The sequence below is a fragment of the Dendropsophus ebraccatus genome, chromosome 10 (genome assembly GCF_027789765.1).
Source record: "Dendropsophus ebraccatus isolate aDenEbr1 chromosome 10, aDenEbr1.pat, whole genome shotgun sequence".
Lineage (NCBI taxonomy): Eukaryota > Metazoa > Chordata > Amphibia > Anura > Hylidae > Dendropsophus > Dendropsophus ebraccatus.
The window spans coordinates 95,888,305-95,913,982 of record NC_091463.1 but is presented as its reverse complement, the minus strand read 5'-3'; the positions used below and the strand labels follow the sequence as shown (position 1 = coordinate 95,913,982).

At 46.8% G+C, this 25,678-nt stretch overlaps 1 protein-coding gene and 1 long non-coding RNA gene across 8 annotated transcripts in view; one reads left to right on the top strand and one right to left on the bottom strand.

Moving 5' to 3' along the window:
• The first annotated feature begins 590 nt into the window (after positions 1-590).
• LOC138802351 (uncharacterized) lies at positions 591-3,754 on the top strand. The gene is made up of 3 exons (XR_011364752.1): positions 591-690; positions 1,675-2,279; positions 3,337-3,754. It is a non-coding gene; the product is annotated as an uncharacterized lncRNA (long non-coding RNA).
• EXOC3L2 (exocyst complex component 3 like 2) overlaps positions 1,637-25,678 on the bottom strand; it is a 38,288-nt gene continuing 14,246 nt past the window's right edge. For 5 of the 7 annotated variants that reach the window (XM_069985542.1, XM_069985543.1, XM_069985541.1 and 2 more), the window contains exons 2-12: positions 17,525-17,991; positions 13,829-14,256; positions 13,452-13,606; positions 13,102-13,327; positions 11,612-11,712; positions 11,145-11,255; positions 9,470-9,605; positions 3,827-3,949; positions 3,581-3,736; positions 3,350-3,471; positions 1,637-2,245 (exon numbers count right to left, since the gene is read on the bottom strand). In XM_069985542.1, coding sequence (XP_069841643.1) covers positions 1,945-2,245; positions 3,350-3,471; positions 3,581-3,736; positions 3,827-3,949; positions 9,470-9,605; positions 11,145-11,255; positions 11,612-11,712; positions 13,102-13,327; positions 13,452-13,606; positions 13,829-14,256; positions 17,525-17,981 — 2,316 coding nt within the window. In that variant the 5' untranslated portion in view covers positions 17,982-17,991 and the 3' untranslated portion in view covers positions 1,637-1,944. Of the gene's footprint in view, positions 2,246-3,349; positions 3,472-3,580; positions 3,737-3,826; positions 3,950-9,469; positions 9,606-11,144; positions 11,256-11,611; positions 11,713-13,101; positions 13,328-13,451; positions 13,607-13,828; positions 14,257-17,524; positions 17,992-23,062; positions 23,124-25,678 lie in introns of those variants that run through there. The other 2 variants (XM_069985539.1, XM_069985545.1) reach the window with 2 other exon arrangements.

Genomic DNA, 25,678 nt, shown 5'->3' with positions numbered 1-25,678 from the left:
ATATAATAGTGACCTCTCCTCTATCACTGCAGTATATAATAGTGACCTCTCCTCTATCACTGCAGTATATAATAATAGTGACCTCTCCTCTATCACTGCAGTATATAATAATAGTGACCTCTCCTCTATCACTGCAGTATATAATAGTGACCTCTCCTCTATCACTGCAGTATATAATAGTGACCTCTCCTCTATCACTGCAGTATATAATAATAGTGACCTCTCCTCTATCACTGCAGTATATAGTAATAGTGACCTCTCCTCTATCACTGCAGTATATAATAGTGACCTCTCCTCTATCACTGCAGTATATAATAGTGACCTCTCCTCTATCACTGCAGTATATAATAATAGTGACCGCTCCTCTATCACTGCAGTATATAATAGTGACCTCTCCTCTATCATTGCAGTATATAATAATAATAATAATAATAATAATGTCCCTCTATTACATTTTTTATGTCTATATTCTTTTACTGACAGGGTTAAGTCGGTGCACATGGCCACTGTCCTATCAGCCATCTAAACAGGATGTGGCAGTAACCTCTGCCTGCCTGTTCCCTCCTGTATCCTGTTTATTTTGCTGTATCCCTCATTGACACTTCCCTGTCACCTTGGGGAGAACATTCCAGGACCCATAAAAGTCTGTCATAAAACACTTCCAAGACCCCACCTTGACCTCCGCCGCTGGTGAGTAAGAGCCGTCCTGTAGTGTTATGTGCTTCTTGGGGATCTCAGGATCTGGAGGAAGATATGACTGAATAGGAAGTCATTGTAGTAAATGGATGTGTGCAGTAGATAAGACAAGGACATAGCTATGGGGTCCGCAGGGGTCAGTGGCCTCTGGCGCCTGATGAGCCTCACATGTCCCCCGCCACATGTTGTATGTGAAAGTGTTTGGCACAAAAGCTAAATAGTGTGTCTCAATGGACACACTAATGTCATTACTGTATGTGATTAAAGGGATTGTTCACTCAAAAAATATTTTCTTTCTAATCAACTGGTGCCAGAAAGTCCCAGAGATTTGTAATTTACTTCTATTAAAAATTTCCATTCTTCCAGTACATATCAGCTGCTGTATGTCCTGCAGGAAGTGGTGTATCCTTTCCAGTCTGACACAGTGCTCTCTGCTGCCACCTCTGTCAATGTCAGGAACTGTCCAGAGCAGCAGCAAATCCCCATAGAAAACCTCTCCTGCTCTGGACAGTTCCTGACATGGACAGAGGTGGCAGCAGAGAGCACTGTGTCAGACTGGAGGGAATACACCACTTCCTGCAGGACATACGGCAGCTGATACTGGAAGACGAGAGAATACACCACTTGACAAATCTCAGGCACTTTCTGGCACCAGTTATTTGAAAGAATTTATTTGACCCCTTTAACCCCTCGGGTGCCCAGTATCTCAATTGGCCAAAGAAAACTTGACTCTTCTACTCTGCGGGTCCATTTGGCATGTGGGGTCGGTTTTTGGTCTCAGCCCCCTAAAAGTACTCAGGAGATGAGAGGGATGATGACATGGGCTGAAGGGACTCTCCGCAACGTCAAGCGTGTATGAATAGAAATATCTGCCAATCTACCACCTATCACCAGTTATTGGCCGTTTTATGGATTGTGTCTGGAATAAGGAAACATCATCTATTGTTAAATTAATCTTTATTATCATTGAATCATCAGAATATATTCTACATGTACATAGACCGCATCTGCTGGGGACGTTAGTCCTTTCCGAGTCCACAACAAATCTCCATGGCAGAAACAGAAGGCGATGACTGTGGCCAGCCTGCTGGAGGACAAGACTCGGGCTCCTGCCAACAACTATAGTGACAACCTGGTGATGTGGCTGTCACATGACACAGGGGGAGCTCTCACGTCCATCACTTCCGGATATCTCCACCGCTTGCCGCCTTATTAACCGTGACCCTGGCCGTACAAGGCTGTGGGCGTCTAGAGCTGTGTATCTTCTTCACCGTTGCCTAAACCACCACCAGAAGGACTTGAAATATTTCTTTGCCGATGGTGGAGCCGACTGAGAGTCCTGCGACCAAACTGGGAGGCTCTGGAGAAACTGATGTTTAGGCAGCGGGTGTCCCGTGTGATGCCGATCTCAGAGAAGAAACCTGGAGCACTCCGGGAAAGAGGCAAAGCATCGACACTTTCTAAGTCATGGAGGACACCCAAGATCTGCTGCCTGGAGCTTGGGTCCCACAAGCCACGAACATCCAGTAAAGAAGACAGATGACGCTTCCTGAGAAGAGAAGAGCATGAAAAGTCATCAACAGGTATAAGGGAGAACAAATACAGGCAAACATCACAGAGATTACAAACATTCAACATAATAAAGGGGTATTCCACTCAAACATAACTTCTGATATGTTGCTGCCATGGTGAGACTAATGCCCCTATTCCACGAGTCGTTTGTAGAAGCAAACGAGCGCTATTAGCGCTCGTTTGCTCCTCGTTCCCCGCTCGCTGCCGCCGCTATTCAACGCGGCTGCAGCGAGCGGGTGAGTGCGGGAGGGGCGGCGGGGAGCTGCTGGGGGGGCTGCCCGGGGGATCGCTGATCGTCCGGGCAGCCCATAGGATATAGCAGCATCTGCTGCCGACGGTCCTATTCAACGGAGCGACGGCAGCAGATCGCTGCTATATCAGTCGCTTGTTTTTCAACATGTTGAAAAACAAGCGACTGCAACGATCAGCCGACATGAACGATGTCGGCTGATCGTTAAACTCTATTCCACGGGACGAATATCGTTCGTAGCGGCCGTTATCGGCCGAATACGAACGATATTGCTCCTCTAAACGACCCGTGGAATAGGGCCTTAACAATTCCTCCCATACTTAGTTATTATCTATTCAGTCTTCTTCCCCCAGTTCTCATCTGCTGCTTTCTGCTGAATAAATAGAAATCTGTGTGTGAGCTTTTCTCTCTGAGACAGCTGATGTAAACAAGTTCCTGACTGGCTGTATCTGCAACATTGTAGCCTCTTTGTAATGCAGGGAGGGTTATTTTAAGTCTGAGTTGACTTACAATAACCCTCACTGCATAACAAAGAAGCTACAATGTTGCAGATAAAGCCAGTCAGGGACTTGTTTACATCAGCCATCTCAGAAGGGGGGGGGGAGACAGAGAGAAAAGCTCACATACAGATTTTTGTGTCTTCAGCAGAAAGCAGCAGCTGAGATCTGGGGGAAGGAGACTGAATAGATAATAACAAGTATGGAAGGAATTGTTAGTCTAACCATGGGCAGCAACATATCAATGGGCAGCAACATATCAAAAGTTATGTTTGAGTGGAATACCCCTTTAACTTACTGTACACTTTTGATGATATCTAGGATATGCACCGACCTGAAATCTGGGAAGTCGGACACCAGCATCCCAACTTCCATCTGGATAGATGCCGTATCGTCTAGAACAAGGATCTCAGTGAGACGGGGAATGACCTGGTCCAAGGTGGTTTGGGGAGATTCCTAAGAACAGAAGACATGTTTCAGTATCGGGGGTGGGCAGTGATATTTTATGATGGAGAAGCCTTTGGGGCTCCTGATCAGGATTACAGCAACAGAGATCATCTCTTACCAGCCTGCTGAAGATCTGCCCCAGCTGCTTAGACTCTTCTCTCAGTTTGGTGGCCACTTTCCTTCTGGCCTTTGAAGTGGTGCAGGACATTTTGCCTTGTATAAGAGGACGAACCAGCTCGAGCACAATCCTGCGATGAAGCTCTGATATGGTGGCCTGGATCAAAAAGCAGAACATCATCAATCTCTTACACTGTCTCCAAGAGACTTGGATACAAGCACATTGATTACCCTCGAGGACACCTACCTGGTAAGGTCCTGGGCTTAGTTTGCGCAAGGCAGCTGTACGCTCCCCCAAGATGGATACAATCCCATCACACGCCTCTGAATTGTTCAGCCATCGCCGACCCAGAATCTTTTTGGAGAATGGCTATTGTGTTGGATGACCAAAAGAGAAAAAGACCAGTTGTATTGAAAAGTTCATTAAAAAATCTGACACACGACTGTCACATGTTTGGCTCATAGAGCGATGGTTCAATGGTTCATGGGATCGATTATATATATGTATATATATATATATATATATATATATATATATATATATATATACACCCTGAATACAGCCAGGGGCGCCGCAATGATGAGGCGACCTGAGTCGTCTGCCTCAGGCGGCGCCACCAGCTATCTTAATGGGGGCGGCATTCAGGGCCGCTTTAACCAGAGGGCACATGGTGCACGTGCACCGGGCCCACTGGTTAAAGGGGCCCCCCCGAGCAGGCCGGCCGTTGCTATGTGCGACCAATGCGGTCGCACAGGGCTCCGGCCACCAGCCTGTCAGGGGGGAGCGCCATGGATGGGTAATCTACTTACCCCTCCATGGCGCCCCCTGCCGGGCCCCCCGGGCTAACCCCGCTGCCCCCGCCCGCTGCTGCTGCGGCGCTTCAGCGCTGCAGCAGCAGCGACACTGACAGAGAGAGAGCCATTGGCTCCCTCCCTGTCAGTCACTCACTCTTGTGGCCGCACTTCCTGCGGTCACAAGAGGCCGCGCTCTCCCTCTAGCACCCGACGTCACTGGAGCGTCGGCGCGAGGGTAAGGGGAGTGCAGCCTCTTGTGACCGCAGGAAGTGCGGCCACAGGAGGGAAGAGAAGAGGAACGCGTGGACCCAGGTGAGTAACAGTGTTTGTTTTTTTCAATGTTATATGGGAGGGGGAGCTATATACTATGGGGGGGCACAGGGGACTATATACTATGGGGGAGGACAGGGGGCTATATACTATGGGGGAGCACAGGGGGCTATATACTATTGGGGAGGACAGGGGGCTATATACTATGGGGGAGCACAGGGGGCTATATACTATGGGGGAGCACAGGGGAGCTATATACTGTGGGGGAGCACAGGGAGCTATATACTACTGGGGAGCACAGGGGGCTATATACTACTGGGGAGCACAGGGAGCTTTATACAATGGGGGAGCTTAGGGGGCTATATACTATGGGGGAGCACAGGGGAGCTATATACTATGGGGGAGCACAGGGGGCTATATACTATGGGGGAGCACAGGGGAGCTATATACTATGGGGGAGCACAGGGGACCTATATACTATGGGAGAGCACAGGGGACTATATACTACTGGGGAGCACAGGGGTCTATATACTATGGGGAGCACAGGGAATCTATATACTATGGGGGAGCACAGGGGGCTATATACTATGGGGGGGCACAGGGGACTATATACTATGGGGGAGCACAGGGGAGCTATATACTATTGGGGAGCACAGGGGAGCTATATACTATTGGGGAGCACAGGGAATCTATATACTATGGGGGAGCACAGGGGGCTATATACTATGGGGGAGCACAGGGGAGCTATATACTGTGGGGGAGCACAGGGAGCTATATACTACTGGGGAGCACAGGGGGCTATATACTACTGGGGAGCACAGGGAGCTTTATACAATGGGGGAGCTTAGGGGGCTATATACTATGGGGGAGCACAGGGGAGCTATATACTATGGGGGAGCACAGGGGACCTATATACTATGGGAGAGCACAGGGGACTATATACTACTGGGGAGCACAGGGGTCTATATACTATGGGGAGCACAGGGAATCTATATACTATGGGGGAGCACAGGGGGCTATATACTATGGGGGAGCACAGGGGAGCTATATACTGTGGGGGAGCACAGGGAGCTATATACTACTGGGGAGCACAGGGGGCTATATACTACTGGGGAGCACAGGGAGCTTTATACAATGGGGGAGCTTAGGGGGCTATATACTATGGGGGAGCACAGGGGAGCTATATACTATGGGGGAGCACAGGGGGCTATATACTATGGGGGAGCACAGGGGAGCTATATACTATGGGGGAGCACAGGGGACCTATATACTATGGGAGAGCACAGGGGACTATATACTACTGGGGAGCACAGGGGTCTATATACTATGGGGAGCACAGGGAATCTATATACTATGGGGGAGCACAGGGGGCTATATACTATGGGGGAGCACAGGGGGGCTATATACTATGGGGGAGCACAGGGGAGCTATATACTATGGGGGAGCACAGGGGAGCTATATACTACTGGGGAGCACAGGGGAGCTATATACTACTGGGGAGCACAGGGGAGCTATATACTACTGGGGAGCACAGGGGGCTATATACTACTGGGGAGCACAGGGGGCTATATACTACTGGGGAGCACAGAGGGGCTATATACTATGGGGGAGCACAGGGGAATATATACTATGGGGGAGCACTGGGGAGCTATATACTATTGGGGAGCACAGGGGACTATATACTATTGGGGAGCACAGGGGAGGTATATACTATTGGTGAGCACAGGGAGCTATATCATATTGAGGAGCACAGGGGTCTATATACTATGGGGGAGAGCACAGGGGGGCTATATATTATGGAGAGCACAGGGGGGCTATATACTATTGGGGAGAGCACAGGGGGCTATATACTATTGGGGGGAGCACAGGGGGCTATATACTATTGGGGGGAGCACAGGGGGGCTATATACTATTGGGGGAGAGCACAGGGGGGCTATATACTATTGTGGGAGAGCATAGGGGTCTATATACTATTGGAGAGCACAGGGGGACTATATACTATTGGGGGAGAGCACAGGGGGGCTATATACTATTGTGGGAGAGCACAGGGGGGCTATATACTATTGTGGGAGAGCACAGGGGGGGCTATATACTACTGGGGAGAGTGCACAGGGGGGCTATATACTAATGGGGGAGCGCACAGGAGGGCTGTATATAACTGGAGGAGCACATGAGGGTCTATATACTACAGGGACACCTTAAAACTATGGAGGCACAGAGGGGTGTAACTATGTAGGGGTACAGAGGGGTGTAACTACTGTATAGGAGTACAAGGGACCTAACTACTGGATGTGTTGGAGCCTAAAATATTTGTCTGGCAGATTCTGGAGAGAAGATTCACAGCCAGGAGAAGACTTCAAGGTGGCCCAGGCTGGATGGAGAGAAAAAGAAAAGGTGACAGACTCTGATTGGAGAAAACGCCCCCGGTGAGTCACTGGATGTAACTGCACTCTGTTATAGGATTGTAGTGTTAGGGGTCATGATGTGGCGGTATTATGTAATGGTATCATTGGTGATATCTTTCTGTTTTGTTTAGTGCAGTTTTTATGTAATATGTAATCACTGTATTGTGGAAATAGTGTTATAAGGTAACTACTGTATGTATTGGGGCTCTTGATACAGTGTGGGGGCAAATTCAGTACATTATACAATGTGCCGAAAGGGAAGGGGGGGCCCACTCTTGAGGGCTGTGCACTGGGCCCACCAATGTATTAAAACGGCTCTGGCGGCATTCAGTGGCAGATTATAATATGGGCGGTTCGGGCGGCCGCCCACATTATAATCCGCCACTGATTGTACCATGTACTGGAGTCCCCCCGCGCCCGGGCAGTATCTGTAATGAGATGCTGTGAGCGGGGGAGACTGTATTCATAAGCGCCCCGCTGTACTAAATCAGCCGCGCCGTGCTGATACTACAGCGCGGCGCTTATGAATACAGTCCCCCCCGCTCACAGCATCTCATTACAGATACTGCCCGGGCGCGGGGGGGGCTCCAGTACATGCATTCCACGTCTGTGATCCGTCAGGATCACGGAACGTGGGAATGCAGCCTTAGTCCCCCGGGTGATGTGCGGCTGCCGGGGGTGTCCCGTCCTGTCCCCGGCAGAACGCGCATCAGAGAGCTCCCTGTGCGCCGGAAGTCACAGGCGCACGGGGAGCTCTGTGATGCGCGCGCTGCCGGGGACAGGACGGGACACCCCGGGCAGCCGCACATCAGCCTGGACCAGACCAGAGAGGCTCGACGGGGGAACGGAGGGTAGGTGAGTTGTGTGCTGTTTTTTGTTTTTGTTTTATCTGCTGTGCAGGGGGGGGGGGGGGAGAGGGGGACCATCTATAAGGTAGGGTGGAAAGAGGGGGACGATCCATAAGGGAGGGGGGAAAGAGGGGGACGATCTATAAGGGGGGACCATCTATAAGGGGGGGGACCATCTATAAGGGAGAGGGAGAGGGAAGAGGGGGACTATCTATAGGGGGGGGAAGGGGACCATCTATAAGGGAGGGGGGAAAGAGGGGGACCATCTATAAGGTAGGGGGGGAAGGGGACCATCTATAAGGGAGGGGGGAAAGAGGGGGACCATCTATAAGGTAGGGGGGGAAGGGGACCATCTATAAGGGAGGGGGGAAAGAGGGGGACCATCTATAAGGGAGGGGGGAAAGAGGGGGACGATCTATAAGGGAGGGGGGAAAGAGGGGACGATCTATAAGGGAGGGGGGAAAGAGGGGGACGATCTATAAGGGGGGGGGCCATCTATAAGGGAGGAAGAGAGGGAAGAGGGGGACCATCTATAGGGGGGGAAGGGGACCATCTATAAGGGAGGGGGGAAAGAGGGGGACCATCTATAAGGGGGGGAGAGGGAAGAGGGGGACCATCTATAAGGGGGGGGGAGAGGGGGACCATCTATAAGGGGGGGGAGAGGGGGACCATCTATAAGGGGGGGGGGGGAGAGGGAAGAGGGGGACCAACTATAAGGGGGGGGAAGAGGGGGACCATCTATAAGGGGGGAAGAGGGGGACCATCTATAAGGGAGGGGAAAGAGGGGGACCATCTATAAGGGAGGGGGGAGAGGGGGACCATCTATAAGGGAGGGGGGAGAGGGGGACCATCTATAAGGGGGGGAGAGGGGGACCATCTATAAGGGAGAGGGGACCATCTATAAGGGGGGGAAGAGGGGGACCATCTATAAGGGGGGAAGAGGGGGACCATCTCCTAAAAGATCAGCACCCTCCTCTCCTGACATCCTCTGTGCTGCTGGGACTTCTCCTATAGGATTAGCACCCTCCTCTCCTGACATCCTCTGTGCTGCTGGGACCTCTCCTATAGGATTAGCACCCTCATCTCCTGACATCCTCTGTGCTGCTGGGACCTCTCCTATAGGATTAGCACCCTCATCTCCTGACATCCTCTGTGCTGCTGGGACCTCTCCTATAGGATTAGCCCCCTCCTCTCCTGACATCCTCTGTGCTGCTGGGACCTCTCCTATAGGATTAGCACCCTCATCTCCTGACATCCTCTGTGCTGCTGGGACCTCTCCTATAGGATTAGCCCCCTCCTCTCCTGACATCCTCTGTGCTGCTGGGACCTCTCCTATAAAGTCAGCCCCCTCCTCTCCTGACATCCTCTGTGCAGCAAGGGACCAAACATTATGTTTATTGGGGACAGCAGTGGGGGGGGGGGGGCAGTAGTGGATTATAATGTGGGCGGATTGACCGGGGGGGGGGGCGTCATTCTATAGTTCGCCTCGGGCAGCAGAGAGGCTAGAATCACCCCTGAATACAGCACCTATATATGAAAGTGAGCCAATCCGATGAGATAACAGGTCTGTACCTTTATGTCGAGCAGAATCAGGTCAGAAATGGCCCGAGTGCCAAGAGCAGTGATACGATCCAGGGATCCCTCAGCTTGACCCTGTAGATCCACCCCATCTCCTTTAGCAAGTTGTGCCATGCGACTGGCAAAATCTCTAAAAATAAAGTTTACATAATTAGACTCCTTCACAAATTATTGTGAGAAACGGAATTTATAAAAAAATTTTTTACATTAAAGACAGAAAATTAAAATGTTCAGGTTATTTGCAATGTATTAGCTGTATTGTAGTGGTCCTGTCACTAGGTGGTGCTGTGCTGTACATTATCTATACTGGTGATGCTATGTACTGGCTGTATTGTAGTGGTCCTGTCACTAGGTGGTGCTGTGCTGTACATTATCTATACTGGTGATGCTATGTACTGGCTGTATTGTAGTAGTCCTGTCACTAGGTGGTGCTGTGCTGTACATTATCTATACTGGTGATGCTATGTACTGGCTGTATTGTAGTGGTCCTGTCACTAGGTGGTGCTGTGCTGTACATTATCTATACTGGTGATGCTATGTACTGGCTGTATTGTAGTGGTCCTGTCACTAGGTGGTGCTGTGCTGTACATTATCTATACTGGTGATGCTATGTACTGGCTGTATTGTAGTGGTCCTGTCACTAGGTGGTGCTGTGCTGTACATTATGTATACTGGTGATGCTATGTACTGGCTGTATTGTAGTGGTCCTGTCACTAGGTGGTGCTGTGCTGTACATTATGTATACTGGTGATGCTATGTACTGGCTGTATTATAGTCGTCCTGTCACTAAGTGGTGCTGTACATTATATATACTGGTGATGCTTTGTACTAGCTGTATTGTAGCAGTCATGTCACTAGGTGGTGCTGTGCACAGTGTTTCCAATCTAAACAGTAAATACTAATAATTACAATAGCAATAATCTATATAAGTTCCTACAGCTTCAAAACATTACAGACACATGAATATTTTTTATTTACAGGCTTTAGAAAAAAAATTCCATTGTCCAGAAATTTACAGATGGTTGTAAATCCTGACTGTGTATTACATTGTTGGTATGGGTGATTTTATGTGTCTGCTGTGATCCTAGGTAACACTATGCTGTACATTATCTATAGCAGTGATGTTATGTATCGGCTGTGCTCTGCTCATCCAATTGTTACATAGCGCTGTGCTGTACATTATATCAGTGATGTTATATATTGGACGTATAGCCGTATGCTGTACTCTATATCAGTGATGTTATGTATTGGCCGTGATCTGCTCGTCCATTAGGTAGTGCTTTGTCATATATTGTCTGTGATGTCACCTATTGGTAACTTTTTGCTCCCCCTGCCTTTAGGTGGCGCTGTGCTGTACATTATATCAGTGATTAGGTAGTACTTTGTCATATATTGTCTGTGATGTCACATATTAGTTACTTTTTGCTCCCCCTGCCTTTAGGTGGCGCTGTGCTGTACATTATATCCGTGATTAGGTAGTACTTTGTCATATATTGTATGTGATGTCACCTATTGGTAACTTTTTGCTCCCCCTGCCATTAGGTAGGGCTGTGCTGTTCATTTCCTACATTGTCCCCATTTGAAGTTTTGTTGGATCTTTTCCTTGCTCTTCTTTATCCCGGTGTTAGGAACACATGTGCATTTAGGTAGCAGACTGGGGGTCGCTCACCGGAATGGGGGGCAGCAGTTGACGATACTGATGATGCAATAGATAAAGGCCTCAGTCGTCTCTGTCAGTCCTTCCTGCTCCAAGTAAAATCTCTCTACGGACTTGTGGAACCTAAGTGAGGAAGGAAGAAAAGAGGTGGAGATCTGTGAATAATGACTGGGATCTATGACCTTTGACCTATGGCCGTGACCTGTGCCCTCTCATCTTTGGACTTCCCAAATTAAATGTAGTCTATCGAGAGACAGAGGAATGCTATATGCTTCTCGCTGCCACATGGATTGTCACAGAAAATGTTGTAAAAAATTGAAATAGGTAAAAGCAAATATATGATTGAGTGACGCGTTCCAGGGGTCTGTCCCCTCCCTCAGATTAGGGAGGATATCTAACCTTCAGGACACAGAGGTCACATCAAGCATCCCAACCACCCAGTCACTGCCCCAAATGCCCCAGGTCCCACCGACAAATACCTGCGCAGGAACTCAGAGAAACAAGAAAGGCAGGAGACGGCCACCATCACCCCGAAACCCTCGCTGATCTGCGGCGCTCGGTCTATGTGTGGCTTCATAATCTAATGGAAGAGTAAGAGTGATCAGAGAACAGGTAACGGAGAGCAGTCAGCGAGGAGATAATGGACCTGGTCAGAGAACAGAGAATGGATAACGATGAGAGAACAGATAATGGACCGTGGTGGGAGAACAGATAGCAGTCGGGGAACAAATGGACAACGGTCAAAGATCAGATGATGGAAAGTGGTCAAAGAATATAATGGACAGCGATCAGCAAACAGATAATGGACAGTTATCAGAGAACAGAGGATGGACAGAGAACAGAGAATGGATAGCGGTCAGAGAACAGATAATGGACAGCGGTCAGAGAACAGATAATGGACAGCGGTCAGAGAACAGATAATGGACAGCGGTCAGAGAACAGAGGATGGACAGCGGTCAGAGAACAGATAATGGACAGCAGTCAGAGAACAGATAATGGACAGCGGTCAGAGAACAGAGGATGGACAGCGGTCAGAGAACAGATAATGGACAGCGGTCAGAGAACAGATAATGGACAGCAGTCAGAGAACAGAGGATGGGCAGAGAACAGATAATGGACAGCGGTCAGAGAACAGATAATGGACAGCAGTCAGAGAACAGATAATGGTCAGCCGTCAGAGAACAGATAATGGACAGCGGTCAGAGAACAGAGGATGGACAGCGGTCAGAGAACAGATAATGGACAGCAGTCAGAGAACAGAGGATGGACAGCAGTCAGAGAACAGATAATGGACAGCGGTCAGAGAACAGATAATGGACAGCGGTCAGAGAACAGAGGATGGACAGCGGTCAGAGAACAGATAATGGACAGCAGTCAGAGAACAGATAATGGACAGCGGTCAGAGAACAGATAATGGACAGCGGTCAGAGAACAGAGGATGGACAGCGGTCAGAGAACAGATAATGGACAGCGGTCAGAGAACAGATAATGGACAGCGGTCAGAGAACAGAGGATGGACAGCGGTCAGAGAACAGATAATGGACAGCGGTCAGAGAACAGATAATGGACAGCGGTCAGAGAACAGATAATGGACAGCGGTCAGAGAACAGAGGATGGACAGCGGTCAGAGAACAGATAATGGACAGCGGTCAGATAACAGAGGATGGACAGCGGTCACAGAACAGATAATGGACAGCAGTCAGAGAACAGATAATGGACAGCCGTCAGAAAACAGAGAATGGAGAGCAGTCAGAGAACACAGGATGGACAGCGGTCAGAGAACAGAGCATAGGGAGCAGTCAGAGAACAGAGGATGGACAGCGGTCAGAGAACAGAGGATGGACAGCGGTCAGAGAACAGATAATGGACAGCGGTCAGAGAACAGAGGATGGACAGCGGTCAAAGAACATATAATGGACAGCAGTCAGAGAACAAAGAATGGACAGAGGTCATAAACTTAAGAAAGCACCTGGATGATTCTTCCACTGAAGCCTGAATGCAGATCTTCATTCCTTATAGTCTGTGTCCATCGATCTTGTTCCACCTTATGTTCTTCCTCCAGTCTGTTGGAAATGCGTTGTTGTATGAGGCTGACATACTGCTGCTCCAGCATGGTTCTTGTGTCACTGGTTAGCAGGGGGCCCAACTCATATGGGTTGATGAGCGGGGAGATCTCTGGTCTGGATAGGATATCCCTGTATAAAATGTGATATTCACTGCTGATACCAATATACTGTATATATAATATATATACACTGTCTATATAGTCTATCCCCCAGATCAAGCATGTCCTGCCCCACCACGTGTGCTTCACCTCACCTGCAGTAGACATTACTGTTCCAGTCCAAAATAAAGTAGATGTCATTGGTCTCCAGGTCACGTTGGGTCGCTGTACTGAGCCAATCAGCAACTCCTCGGTGGTAGGCAGAGAGGTAGATCCGGAAAACCTCAAACTCCCTGGGGTACGAACAAACCTGGAGAACAGAGACATTAAACAAGTAAACCTCAGTTATGGGTCATGGAGGCAGCAGGGGCGCCGTCCCTTCCATGTCTTGGTCTTTTTACTCCCTGAGACCACATAGACATGAAGAAGTCAGGCTTAGACCCAAGCAGACTGTACCTGTAGGCCCTGTCTAGGTTTATGTTCCATCTTAAATAGGTAAATTTATCTCCTGGACAGGTAGACTGAGACTCACCAGATAGTTCTTCACTGACGTCAGGTCTTCCACCACAATTCTCTTCACTCTGTCGGCTTGGGATGGCAGGGAGCCCATTTTGCCCTCTAGGTTGCTCTTTAGCCTCTGTTGCACGCTCCTCTGCACGGCCTCTGCCCAATGTCCCCTCATGTTCTTGCCATGGTTTTCCCGGGCCTCCTCCTGCTGGATGACACCGATGACCTCATTCAGTTTGAGATGTTTCCCTTTGTTGTTGAGAGACTCTTCCACCACTGCCCACATCTCCTTCATCAGGGCCTCATACAGTAGAGTCACATCCTTGGCCTGCCGGCCCGGACTCTTCAGGCCCACAGGACTCAGTTCTCCATCACATTCGGCTTCTAGTTCTATAACGTGCTGGTCTGCTGATCGCAGTTCCCGACGCTGGATGAGCTGTAGGATTTCCAGAACTGGATTAAGATAAAAGTGAGAAAACAGTCTTCACATTGCTAGAAATTGTGCCCCAGATTGTGAGCATCGTGTCCTCCACAACTGTTCCTTTCAGTGAGGCCCTGGGTAGCAGAGCTTACTTCCAACCTACCATAGTCTGGCTGTGAATAACACACAGTACTTACCTGTTCTGCTCCTGTCAGTGCAGCCTCTTGTTTTATTACTTTATTCCTCTGACTTCTAAACTGTGTGACTCCTGTCAGTGCTGCTGCACAAACCTCCATATACTGTTGAGCGTTGTAACCAAATGTTAGCTGGCTAGGCATATGGTAAGGGAGGTCTCTAAGCCCAGCCACAGCTGTGACACCTGCTACCCCTATAGCTACCCCTGTAGCCATGCCACTGAGAACATATACACGTGAGCCCATATGGAGAGATCACGAGAGATAACTGTCAGCTGACAGCTACTGAAAATGTATGGGGACTTTAAAGAGACAATGTCAGCAAGTTTGTGCTGTCCTATCTCAGGGTAGAATGATGTATCACTTACATTGTTCTGTGCAGCTGATCCAGAGATCTTCTCCTGAATAACATGGACAATAAGTAGTCCTCTCCATTATGTGCATGAGCCCAGTAGTCCTGGATATTCATGAGAAACAGAAAGCTCCGCCCACCAGCTGCTGATTGGACGTTATTTATCCATGCTGTGTATAGGCAGTTACCTGTCAATCAGCAGCTGGGGGAGGGGAGTGGCAAGAATCCTATTCTCCTGCATATTAGAAGAATGGCTGAACAGAATGATTTAAGTAATACACCGACCTGTTCAGCATTTCTGTCACTAGTTTTGAATGTTATTATGAGTGCAGCCATATTGCCAGGCCTTCTGGTTACTCTGTTAACAGCATTTTTATTTTCAGCAGCTACATGGATAGTAACATAGAAGATTGTTGTCAGAAAAAAAAAACACTGGGTCTATCTAGTCTGCCCTATTAGCATTTCCTTTATTATTATTATTATTATTATTATTATTATTATTATTATTATTATTATCATCATCTTAGAATAGATATATGTGTATTCCAGGCAGGTTTACATTCCCTTACTGTAGATTTACCTAACACAACATTCCCGCATCTAATCTCATCTAAGATTGTGTTCCCCCAGCTAACATCTGGCCATGGCGTTTTTGTAAATTTTTTTATTTTTTTTTTTAAAAGCCATGTTTTTTAATTGGCGTTTTTAAGATTTTAAGTCAGGGTAAGGCCAGCTTTAGGGCCAGTGTACACGGAGTAAAACTGGCGGAATTCCACTGCGGAACTCTCCGCCAGCCTCCATGTCATACAGACAGTCTACGGGAGGCCTAGCGCCTCCTCTCTCTGACATGTCAATTCTTCCGAGCGTAGAGGTGTGAAAAAAGAGGCGCGCAAGCCCTCCCATAGACAGCCAGTATGACACAGAGGCTGGCAGGATTCTGCAGTGGAGAGTTCCGCCATGGAATTTTGCCAGTTTTTCTCTGTGTGAACTGGCCCTTAGTCTATCCTGGTTTTATGCCTGACACCCTCCACCATTTTTGTAGCCGTCTTTAGACCCGTTCTATGTTATCACTATCTTTCTGTAGGTGAGGTCTCCAGAACTGGACACAGTATTCCAGATGTGATGTCACTAGAGCTCTATACAGCGGGATCACAATCTCCCTCTTCCTACTGGTTATGTCTCTAGCTATACATTTCAATATATGATTTACTTTCCCTACCGCCTGGATGATATGAAACAATAGTGTAGATAACACATTGACTTTTATGAGGGAGTTTTCAAGGCATGCTATGTGACCTGTGCAGAGGTCATTGTGCAAGGAAGGGGAGGTGTAAAGCTGTGACCAGCACCTACTGTGAATGCCGGATTCTTGTGTTATCTATGGGCTTCAATGTTTTTTTATAAACTTGGTTTGGAATGATTAAGAGGAGAATATTGAGCTGTGACCTGTACAGAACAGGAAGTCTCGGCCCATTTATTATCAGGCTGTATGGCCAGAGGGGAAACGGCAAGATTTTAGGATTATTGTAAAACAGAGATCGTAAAATAGAAAATTGGAAGTATGCAGACAAAAGTCATTAAAAAATGTTTATAATAAAAATGTGATGTCCGTTCAGCTCCTCAGCTGACAGCTATCTCTCCGGATCTGCCCATATACGTATACACAGGTACATCCACACTGATGGAAGACAGGGAACGAGCTCTGATCTTACTGATCTGCTGAACCTACAGAAGCCTCAATAAATATTGGGGCTCATTAAATTCTCCTTTCCCCAGTTCTACTCTGCTGCTTTCTGCTGAAGACACAGAAAAGTGGGATGTCTCTGAGTTGTCTCCCCCTCCTCCTCCCCCCTCCCTTCCGAGACAACTCATGTAAACAGTTTCCCTGGTTGTCAATCCAACAAGATAAAGACCAGGCACTCACCTCTCAACGCGTGAACTCCTTTATTTCCAACGATAAAACATAAAAACGCAGGAGAGGGAGCATGGCAAACAGGTTTCAGCATGGCAGAAACTTGTTTGCCATGCTCCCTCTCCCTGCGTTTTTATGATTTATCGTTGGAAATAAAGTAGAAGTTCACAGGTTGATGGGTGAGTGCCTGGTCTTTATCTCGTTGGATTGATTGGACATTACTGTTGTACAACAGAGCACTCGGGCGTGTGTGAAGTGTGTCTTATATTAGGTGACGGCGTCTATGGGATCTGTAGTGCCAGGTTGAACCTACTTGATGGACTAATGAGTTTCCCTGGTTGGCTGTCTCTGCACTGTGTAATGCGGGAGAGTTACTCTAAGGTCAAGTTGCTGGTGACCTCACTGTGATTAACCCTCCCGGCCTCACAGAGTGCAGAAACAGCCGACCAGGGACATTGTTTACATGAGCCATCTTGGAAGGGAGGGTGGAAGAGGGGGAGACCTGAGTGGAAAACCAAACAAAAGATTCAATCAACCATTTTACATGGGTTGATTATCGGGAATGAGTGTTCAACCTTGGCCCACGCGGAAGGGCCTTAAGCTGCTGCCAGACACTTTTGGCGGCGACTTATCTCTCTTCCTCCCATACAGCCAGCTGATCAAGCAGAGGGTTGTCTGACTATAGTCCATGGGGGCCTCGCGGACACATAGATATGAAAGGAGTAAATGGCAAAAATCCCTACATTTCCCTATGTCTGCCTACAAGACATTATGTGAGGCCCCACGTGTTCCCATTACTAATAACAGGGGCCACACTTGCCGGAGACACCATGGTGACTCACCTGAGAGTGGCTCTCGTGGTTTCTCTGCTTCTCGGATAACCTCATTGCTTTCAGGAACCACTTCCACCATAGATTCCCGCCGTGACCGGTTGCCCGTGCTTCCCCCACTACTACCGAGCCATAGGAAGGAGAGGCGCTTGACTCCACCACCAGGACCACCGCCATCTTCCTCTCCACTCTCCTTTTTGCGGCCAAGAGACAAGAGACTCACATCCTCCGATTTTCTCCTCCCTCGTCTTTTCTCCGGTGTTCCTCTCACCCCCAGAAGACTTTTCCCTCCTTTCCAGAATGGTGAAAGTCCAGCAATTTTTTCAAGTGTCCCCCGACGTTTTACATCTGATCCCAATGATTCCCTTTTACCCTCCCCCTCATCATCAAAGAAGGGATTGCCCCCCTCAGGGGCAGGGCGGTCCAGGGGGGTGTTCTCATCAAATGGATTGGGGGCTGTGACTGGCATGGTCTCAGTTCTGGGGAAAAGAAAAAAAAACTTAAAGACCTGAAATCATCTCTTCTCCAAAAACCAATGAAGGAATGAAAAAGAATGGAAAGTTCTGAAGCCAGAACATCTGTAACTACTAAAGTAATGGGTGCCCTGATGAGGGTAGGCAGCAAGGGTGCAGAAAGATGGCAGAGACATGGAGGATGGACCAAAGATTAATGGAAAAAACTGAGGGGTAAGAGCACAAACCCAAGAGTGATGAAGCAATGATCCGAAGACCATAAAAGACACACGCACACACACACACACACTATATCTATATATCTATATTGTTAGAACTTTACCAACATTAAAGAGAAACCATCAGCAGGAGGAGCATCTAACCTGCTGATAGGTCCCTATAGTGCATGGGGTGCTGAGGATGAAGGCAATTTTCATACATTGATCCTCAGCACCATTTTTTGGAAGTTTGTAGTTTAATACATATGCTAATGAGGCAATTTTGTGAACAGGGACAGGACTACCACCCTCAGTGCACAAATATGGCTGCCCCTCCCCTCCTAATGAATATTCATCTGGTGCTCTGTAGTGATCACAGCCGCCACTGCAGACCACCACCCTAATATTAGGAAGGGGTGGACCAGAGGGATCGATGCACTGAGGGTGGTAGTCCTGTCCCTGTGCAACAAACTGCCTCATTAACTCAAACTGCTCAGAACTCAAATTGTATTTTCAAGGAAAGTTTGCTTTGGTTCTCAAACACTTTTCGGGCCCCCAGTCTTGAAGTACTCTGTATCTGAATGTTTTTGTGAGCGTGGATGGTGGGTTGTACCTGGTGAGTTTAGCACTGGCGAGGCTTTACATACAGTACAGTACTGTATAAGACTGCTGGAGTGCATATACAGCACAGTAGTAGTACAGTCAGTGCACCGCCATCTCCCATCTGTTATAGTGCTGGGATAGGGGCACTATACAGTAAAGGATAAGTGAGGAGTTAGTGACTGCTGTACTATAATTGCTGGTTTTGTCGAATGTTTCTTGTATATAATGCCCTGTACAGTATACAGTGCTGCTCTGTAATGTCCTGTACGGTATATAATGCTGCTCTGTAATGTCCTGTACAGTATAAAGTGCTGCTCTGTAATGTCCTGTACAGTATATAGTGCTGCTCTGTAATGTCCTGTACAGTATAAAGTGCTGCTCTGTAATGTCCTGTACAGTATATAGTGCTGCTCTGTAATGTACTGTACAGTATATAGTGCTGCTCTGTAATGTACTGTACAGTATATAGTGCTGCTCTGTACTGTACTGCAGACATTATACTGGGCACTTATCAATGTAATATATGGTGCTGTAGGTAATTATTAGTTGGTGCTGGAACCAATTAAACCCATTTACATTATTTCCTATGGGAAGACACCGCTCGGTTCTCAAACTGCTGCCTGGAACCAATTAAGTTCGAGAACCGAGGTACCACTGTACAAAGTTCCTGAAAACTGTGCCGAGGATCAAGGAAAGAAACTTACCTTCATCTACAGCACCCCGTGTGTTATAGAGACATATCGGCAGGTTAGATGCTTTCTAAGGAATGATCATTACTATCAAATCTTTATTAAAAAAAATCACACAAAATATCCAATCTAATCCAATAACATCATCTCACAAATCCAGTATGGCCCGTATCATTTTATACAAGAAGTTGTATTACTCATACCAGCTGTATCATTATATACATGAGATCCCCAGGTTATACCAGCTGTATCATTATATACATGAGATCCCCAGGTTATACCAGCTGTATCATTATATACATGAGATCCCCAGGTTATACCAGCTGTATATATATAATTATATACAGGAGATACCCAGGTTATACCAGCTGTACATATATAATTATATACAGGAGATCCCCAGGTTATACCAGCTGTACATATATAATTATATACAGGAGATCCCCAGGTTATACCAGCTGTACATATATAGGCTGCGTTCACACTACGTATATTTCAGTCAGTATTGTGGTCCTCATATTGCAACCAAAACCAGGAGTGGATTAAAAACACAGAAAGGCTCTGTTCACACAATGGTGAAATTGAGTGGATGGCCGCCATATAACAGTAAATAACGGCCATTATTTCAATATAACAGCCGTTGTTCTAAAATAACAGCAAATATTTGCCATTAAATGGCGGCCATCCACTCAATTTCAACATTGTGTGAACAGATCCTTTCTGTGTTTTTAATCCACTCCTGGTTTTGGTTGCAATACTGACTGAAATATACGTAGTGTGAACGCAGCCATAATTATATACAGGAGATATCCAGGTTATACCAGCTGTATCATTATATACAGGAGATCCCCAGGTTATACCAGCTGTATATATATAATATACAGGAGATCCCCAGGTTATACCAGCTGTACATATATAATTATATACAGGAGATCCCCAGGTTATACCAGCTGTACATATATAATTATATACAGTATATACCCAGGTTATACCAGCTGTACATATATAATTATATACAGTATATACCCAGGTTATACCAGCTGTACATATATAATTATATACAGGAGATCCCCAGGTTATACCAGCTGTACATATATAATTATATACAGGAGATATCCAGGTTATACCAGCTGTACATATATAATTATATACAGGAGATCCCCAGGTTATACCAGCTGTACATATATAATTATATACAGTATATACCCAGGTTATACCAGCTGTACATATATAATTATATACAGGAGATATCCAGGTTATACCAGCTGTACATATATCATTATATACAGGAGATCCCCAGGTTATACCAGCTGTACATATATAATTATACACAGGATATACCCAGGTTATACCAGCTGTACATATACAATTATATACAGGAGATTCCCAGGTTATACCAGCTGTATCATTATATACAGGAGATCCCCAGGTTATACCAGCTGTACATATGTAATTATATACAGGAGATCCCCAGGTTATACCAGCTGTACATATATAATTATATAATTATATACAGGAGATCCCCAGGTTATACCAGCTGTACATATATAATTATATACAGGATATACCCAGGTTATACCAGCTGTACATATACAATTATATACAGTATATACCCAGGTTATACCAGCTGTACATATATAATTATAAATAGGTTATTCCCATGTTATATCAGCATGCTCTATAACACAATATACAGGAAATGTATAACTTATATCAACCATACATATATAAAATTAGATACATGATATACCCAGGTTATACCAGGTGTACATATATAATTATATACAGAAGATTCCCAGGTTATACCAGCTGTATCATTATATACAGGATATACCCAGGTTATAGCAGCTGTACACCTATAATTATATACTGGAGATCCCCAGGTTATACCAGCTGTACATATATAATTATATACAGGAGATATCCAGGTTATACCAGTTGTACATATATAATTATATACAGGAGATATCCAGGTTATACCAGCTGTACATATATAATTATATACAGGAGATATCCAGGTTATACCAGCTGTACATATATAATTATATACAGGAGATCCCCAGGTTATACCAGCTGTACATATATAATTATATACAGTATATACCCAGGTTATACCAGCTGTACATATATAATTATATACAGGAGATATCCAGGTTATACCAGCTGTACATATATCATTATATACAGGAGATCCCCAGGTTATACCAGCTGTACATATATAATTATACACAGGATATACCCAGGTTATACCAGCTGTACATATACAATTATATACAGGAGATTCCCAGGTTATACCAGCTGTATCATTATATACAGGAGATCCCCAGGTTATACCAGCTGTACATATGTAATTATATACAGGAGATCCCCAGGTTATACCAGCTGTACATATATAATTATATAATTATATACAGGAGATCCCCAGGTTATACCAGCTGTACATATATAATTATATACAGGATATACCCAGGTTATACCAGCTGTACATATACAATTATATACAGTATATACCCAGGTTATACCAGCTGTACATATATAATTATAAATAGGTTATTCCCATGTTATATCAGCATGCTCTATAACACAATATACAGGAAATGTATAACTTATACCAACCATACATATATATAATTAGATACATGATATACCCAGGTTATACCAGGTGTACATATATAATTATATACAGAAGATTCCCAGGTTATACCAGCTGTATCATTATATACAGGATATACCCAGGTTATAGCAGCTGTACACCTATAATTATATACTGGAGATCCCCAGGTTATACCAGCTGTACATATATAATTATAAATTGGTGATTCCCATGTTATATCAGCTGTACATATATAATTATATACAGGTGATCCCCAGGTTATACCAGCTGTACATATATAATTATATACTGGAGATCCCCAGGTTATACCAGCTGTACATATATAGTGACATACAGGAGATCCCCAGCTTATACCAGCATACTCCATATTACTATATACAGGAGATGTATACCTTATACCAGCTATAAACATACTCTATAAACATACCCTGACTTATATACTGTATTTTCCTGTATTATACCCCAAGTTCTACTTTGTATTATGCTGTTTTATATATTTTATACTTTGTATTATTCCTGTGTTATGCTTCCTTTTATAACTTGTATTGTACCTGTATTTTCACCTGCATGTTTAGCTGCATGATACCATATATTATACCCTGCATTATATCCATATATATCTAACTATTATTGCTCTAGTCCAGCAGTGTCACTTGTGATGCACATGTAGCGCCCCCTAGCAGTGCATTGTCTTACAGTTTTGGATATTTTACATTCACCTGAGTGATATTTATTATTATGAGCTACACGGATACACGGCCGTCATATATTTCTATGTGTGATATAACGTCCCCTGGTGTCATGGACATCATACAGCTGTGATGTCTGTGGATCCACCTCACCAAGACAACACAAAGGCCTGGAGAAGCATAAGACTAGGCCCCGTCCTGACCTGCATCACAGATGGGGGGTGGCCCGCTGCCTCCCCCCCACCAGCACCACCGCCGCCAGCACAGACATGGAGGCACACTCACCCAGCTGACACCGGCCTGCCGACGTCCTGACCTGATCCTACTGCATCTCTCTCCTGTTCCTGCGTGTGCTCAAGTGTGCGGGATATAAATGGAGACAGGAAATCTCCCTTCCCATCCCATCCCATTCCTGTCACCTCTTTCCCCTCCCAATCTACAGGAAACCTTGGCCAGTCTCAAGGAAATGCCAAGGTCTCTTGACCTGGTGGCCGCCATCTTTAACTACATCGCTGAGGAAATGAGAGGAATGTGGAGGCACGAAAAACACATTTGGAAATGAAAACAAGTGATTGTTTTCCGTTTCTGTCCGGAATTTAGTGCACGTTGGGCCCTTCACCTCCGTACGGCTTATGTGACGACCCCGGAGCCGTGATACCCCCCGTAGTGTCCTCATCCATGTGCATGGTAGTGGTCACCTGTCTGTCCTATAGATGGAGATAAATATACTATAGAGGAGGCTGTGATGGGTGAGAACTGGAATAGCCGGGGGCGACCAAACCCTGAATTATAACATAGTGACCACGGCCCATAGTGAGATCAGTGAGCGACCCCCCTGTACCCTACACCTGTGTACACCACACCCCTCTAACCCTGTACAATTCATCTCTGTACCCCTGTACCATCACCTCTGTACCCCTGTACCATACACCTCTGTACCCCTGTACCATACACCTCTGTACCCCTGTACTATACACCTCTGTACCCCTGTACCATCACCTCTGTACCCCTGTACCATCACCTCTGTACCCCTGTACCATACACCTCTGTACCCCTGTACCATACACCTCTGTACCATTACCTCTGTACCCCTGTACCATCACCTCTGTACCCCTGTACCATACACCTCTGTACCCCTGTACCATCACCTCTGTACCCCTGTACCATACACCTCTGTACCATACACCTCTGTACCATCACCTCTGTACCCCTGTACCATACACCTCTGTACCATCACCTCTGTACCATCACCTCTGTACTCCTGTACCATCACCTCTGTACCCCTGTACCATACACCTCTGTACCCCTGTACCATACACCTCTGTACCATCACCTCTGTACCCCTGTACCATACACCTCTGTACCCCTGTACCATACACCTCTGTACCCCTGTACCATACACCTCTGTACCCCTGTACCATCACCTCTGTACCCCTGTACCATCACCTCTGTACCCCTGTACCATCACCTCTGTACCCCTGTACCATCACCTCTGTACCATACACCTCTGTACCCCTGTACCATACACCTCTGTACCTCTGTACCATCACCTCTGTACCCCTGTACCATCACCTCTGTACCCCTGTACCATACACCTCTGTACCCCTGTACCATACACCTCTGTACCCCTGTACCATCACCTCTGTACCCCTGTACCATACACCTCTGTACCCCTATACCATACACCCCTGTACCATACACCTCTGTATCCCTGTACCATCACCTCTGTACCCCTGTACCATACACCTCTGTACCCCTGTACCATCACCTCTGTACCCCTGTACCATCACCTCTGTACCCCTGTACCATACACCTCTGTACCCCTGTACCATACACCTCTGTATCCCTGTACCATCACCTCTGTACCCCTGTACCATACACCTCTGTACCCCTGTACCATCACCTCTGTACCCCTGTACCATACACCTCTGTACCATACACCTCTGTACCATCACCTCTGTACCCCTGTACCATACACCTCTGTACCATCACCTCTGTACCATCACCTCTGTACTCCTGTACCATCACCTCTGTACCCCTGTACCATACACCTCTGTACCCCTGTACCATACACCTCTGTACCATCACCTCTGTACCCCTGTACCATACACCTCTGTACCCCTGTACCATACACCTCTGTACCCCTGTACCATACACCTCTGTACCCCTGTACCATCACCTCTGTACCCCTGTACCATCACCTCTGTACCCCTGTACCATCACCTCTGTACCCCTGTACCATCACCTCTGTACCATACACCTCTGTACCCCTGTACCATACACCTCTGTACCTCTGTACCATCACCTCTGTACCCCTGTACCATCACCTCTGTACCCCTGTACCATACACCTCTGTACCCCTGTACCATACACCTCTGTACCCCTGTACCATCACCTCTGTACCCCTGTACCATACACCTCTGTACCCCTATACCATACACCCCTGTACCATACACCTCTGTATCCCTGTACCATCACCTCTGTACCCCTGTACCATACACCTCTGTACCCCTGTACCATCACCTCTGTACCCCTGTACCATCACCTCTGTACCCCTGTACCATACACCTCTGTACCCCTGTACCATACACCTCTGTACCCCTGTACCATCACCTCTGTACCCCTGTACCATACACCTCTGTACCCTTGTACCCCACACCTCTGTACCCCTGTACCATCACCTCTGTACCCCTGTACCATACACCTCTGTACCCTTGTACCCCACACCTCTGTACCCTTGCAGTGTTGGACTGGGGTATTTGGGACCCACCAGAGGAAATGATCCCAGGGGCCCACCATTGAAGAACCACTGAGAAGCGACATGTCAGTGTTAGTGCAGGTTCTAAAGCTGGGGGCCCAGCAGGGGATCCTCCGGTCCTCTGGTGGGCCAGTCCAACGCTG